The sequence below is a fragment of the Nicotiana tabacum genome, chromosome 10 (assembly GCF_000715075.1).
Source record: "Nicotiana tabacum cultivar K326 chromosome 10, ASM71507v2, whole genome shotgun sequence".
Lineage (NCBI taxonomy): Eukaryota > Viridiplantae > Streptophyta > Magnoliopsida > Solanales > Solanaceae > Nicotiana > Nicotiana tabacum.
In genome coordinates, this window is record NC_134089.1 from 102,551,243 (window position 1) to 102,555,422 (window position 4,180).

At 33.0% G+C, this 4,180-nt stretch overlaps 1 protein-coding gene across 1 annotated transcript; it reads left to right on the forward strand.

Moving 5' to 3' along the window:
* Nucleotides 1-607: 607 nt before the first annotated feature.
* On the forward strand, nt 608-3,518 carry LOC107826347 (uncharacterized). The gene is made up of 7 exons (XM_075223868.1): nt 608-935; nt 1,104-1,166; nt 1,209-1,308; nt 1,385-1,402; nt 1,515-2,065; nt 2,264-2,883; nt 3,078-3,518. The coding sequence occupies exons 1-7, from the start codon at nt 608-610 to the stop codon at nt 3,516-3,518; spliced, it is 2,121 nt and encodes a 706-aa protein (XP_075079969.1).
* Nucleotides 3,519-4,180: the final 662 nt, after the last annotated feature.

Consider the following 4,180-nt stretch of genomic DNA (forward strand, 5'->3'; position numbering starts at 1 on the left):
TACGGCTGAAATTAGCGGGTAAATAATTTGGGCCATATGGGTAAAAGTAATAAATAGTTTGGGCCCGAGCATTAAAAATTAAATAGTTTGAAATTTATGGATATAAAGTGAGATTTTCTCAAAATTGTATGCAAAGCAGGCCAGACTCAATTTTCATTATCTTGGGCCTTGTTTTTTTAAGGGATTTTTTCCTATCTATACCATATATGAAACCTTATTACCAAAAATGTTCATAATTTGTTAATTACCCGCCCAATCCACACTTTTACTACAATTTATATACCAATCCATAATTAGGCAGATTCTGCCATTTAAAACGCGCTAAAAAGAAGGCACGAAATCTGCGTTTGATTCTTTCCACATTAAATTCGAATTTTGAAACGGAAAGAGATCTCATTGCTGCATAATTCTCTCATTCACTACAATTCTAAAACAACGCAAGCTTCAGAAGCTCCAGTACTCAAATTGCTTTTACAAATTCTACAACGCAATACAAATTGTAGAATTCAAAATTGTTCTTCATCGACCTCAGTACTCAAATTGTCGAACCTATATCTGTTCTTCATCCTTTTTCTCTCTACATGAAATCATGTCAAAAATCCCAATAATGCTAAAATTGAATGGAAATTGGGATCACTATGGCAGATTTAGAGATTTTGAAGTTGATGCCATTGTGGTAGATGAGAATGCAAGCTACGAAATTCTGATTTCTATAATTGCAGAACAACTATCGATTGATACATCGGATAAAATTGTAGAAATCAAATACATTGTGAACGGCAATTGTCCTCCAATGGAGATTAGGAATGATATGGGGGTTCGTGTGTATATGGAGACCAAAAAAGAGAATAAGAACTTAGGTTCGTATCCTTTATGTATAAGCGTAAGAGATTTCAATATAGAATTGGCAATCACCAACGATAGCACAAGTGCAGGTATGTTTAATTCGACATTACAGAGAGTTATTATGTTAGTGTGTTATCTACAATATTACAACATTTATCTACAAATTAACTACAAAAACAATGTACTGAAGCTCATAAAGCAATGTTGTTTTCAAAATTATCTACATAGTTACTACATTTATCTCTATGTTGCTGCAGGTTCGTCTGGATCCCTAAACTTACTTGAAATTTCATTCTCACCAGCTATAGAGGAATATCAAAGTGAAATAATAAATGAATCTACGCAAACATATATTGAAGAAGGGCAAGTTTATCAGGACAAGCAAACTGTAGCTGCTGCAATGAAGAATTTTTCTGTGATGCACAAGTTCCAGTTCAGAGTAAAAAGATCTAGTCATAGAAGGTATGAATTTATTTGTGGTGAATATATCAGTAAAAGCAGTGTTTTAGTGAAGATATGTGGTTTTTATAAATTGTAGGTTAATTGTAGTTAAACTGTAATTAATTGTAGTTTTTAAATTAGTGTTAAAACAGTCCTTTTTGTTAAAATAGTCCTTTTTGTTGCTTCTACATCTATAGCCTGTATTAAATATTGTATTTTTTTTGTAGCTACTGGCTTATATGCGTTGCTGAAAACTGTAAATGGTACTTTAAGGCAACGTCAATTAATGATTCGGCAATGTTCAAGATAAGGAGTTTCAGCCGACAACACACATGCTCCTTATTGGACGAAACATTCATACAGCACAAACGTACTGCAGCTGTAGTTGGTAGCATGGTCGTTCCCAAGTATTGTGATCCTAAGACTATTTACACACCAAAGGACATACAAACTGACATGTTATCCGAACATGGACTGAACCTAAGCTACATGAAAGCATGGAGAGCCAAGGAAAAGGCTTTACAGTTTTTGAGAGGGAATCCGTCTGACTCCTACAGCAAATTACCCAAATATTTTTATATTCTTGAGGAGACTTATCCTGGTTCTATTGTTAAATTGAAGAAGGCAGCAGATTATTACTTCTTATACGCATTTGTTGCTCTTTGTACATCAATAAGTGGTTGGCAACATTGTAGGCCAGTAGTAGTGGTTGATGGGACATTCTTAAAGTCAGCCTACAGGGGGATTATGCTTACAGCAAGAACCATGGATGCAACAGGTAAATAATATAATAATTTTGTAGTTATTTTGTAGGCAGTCTATAAACTGTAGTTATATTGTAGTTATTTTGTAGCTAAAGGAAAAAAGTGTAGATAAATTGTCTATATTCTGAATATATATTGTAGTTGTTATTTAATTATATTTTTATATACCTTTTCAGGGCTGCCAATTAATATTTTATGAATTAAAAATGTAGGTACTATATTTCCCTTGGCATATGCTGTGGTTGATTCTGAAAACGACGCGTCTTGGAAGTGGTTCTTTGAGCAATTCAAGGAGGCATATGGTGAAAGACCTTCAATGTGTGTTGTTTCAGATAGGAATGAGAGTATACTGAAGGCAACATCAATTGTGTATCCGGGCATGCCATACTACTCTTGCATGTGGCATATTTGGACAAATATAAGGTCCAAATTCAAGAAGGGACATTTACAATTACATGAATTGTACTTTGCTACAGCACGATCATACACTCTGGATGAATTTAATGAAAGGATGTTGAAGATTGAAGAGGTAGACCCGCGTGTGAAATCTTACCTATATGATATTGGCTATCATAGATGGTCAAGAGTACATGCAACGGTGAATAGAACTTTTACTATGACATCAAACATTGTCGAGTCGTTGAATGTTGTAACAAAAGAGGCAAGAGAGCTGCCAATATTTGATCTATTAGAGTATATGAGGACGCTTCTTGAACGTTGGACGAAAGAGAAGTTATTGAAGGCAAATGTTACTTTCACATACCTTGGGTACAAATTCAACAAAGAATTGGATGACAACAATACATTATCTCAGAAACTAAGGGTAGGATCTGTTTGTTTGGTGCAAAAAAAATAAATTGCTTAATATGCATTGTTTCCAGATTGTAGATAAACTGTAGTCAAATTGTGGGTAATTGTAGATTGTAGATAAGTTGTAATGCATTTGTAGCTGATTTGTAGGTAAGTTGTGGATAATCCTTTTTAATGATTGATATATTATTATTTATGTTTGTTCTTCAATTGTAGATGAGGGCTTCAACATATCATATACATACTATGTTAGATGGTGTGAAGTGGTACATTGTGTGTCTAGAAAACAAGAAATGTAGCTACGGACAATTCCAACTTGATGAACTTCCATGTGCGCATGCTTTGGCAGCATTAAGGCACAGGAATGAAACATACGAAAACTATGGCTCTCCGTATTACACAAGGAAGAGCCTTCTGCTTACCTATGAAATGCCAGTAAATCCTCTTCCTGATGAAAGCAAATGGGATGTGCCACAACATATTTTGGATGAGGTAGTAAAGCCACATGCGAGAGATAAAAGGCAGCCAGGGAAACCTCACAAGGAAAGATATAAAACATTTGATGAAATAAAGTCAAAGAAGTACAAGGTGTCATGTGAAAATTGTGGAGGTGAAGGGCATAACAAAAGAACTTGCAAGAATGCGCCCAATTTGTAGTTAGAATAATTATTCAAAATAAATGTTAGTGAGTTCAAATTATCTGATTTTTTTGTGTAATCGTTCAAGTTTTTGAAGATGATTATAAAGTATACTACAATTTGTGTATTTATATTTAATATGATTTTATGTATTCTGTCAGGCTTTTTTTATAGCTTAGTTAAACTTTAATATTTACTATATACAAAACAACTAATATTAATGAAGAATTCATTCAATGTAAACTGTTTCCAGATTGTAGTTAAAATGTACTTTAAATGTAGTCTAATTGTAGTCCTGTTAATAATTTGTAGATGATTTGTAGTTAAAATATAGTTTAAATGTATTTAAATTGTTGTCTTGTTAATAATTTGTAGATGATTTGTAGATTAATTGTGGATAATTTATTTATATGATTCCTGTATCTATTTCATATTTTGGCTGTGTACCTTAATTACAAATGACAGTTATATACAGAAATTACCTAGAACTTGAAGGTATTTCATAAAAATTACATGAAGATTAAAGGCAAATTACATTCTAGCAAATCAGAGTACTCGAGTTTAATGTAATGAAGATAAAGTGTTGTAAACAACCAAAATGACATATTTCCTACAGTGTATTCCACTTTGTGAGCACGTGATTTTTGCCCTATACATGAGTTATTCCCAAAATTCAAACAA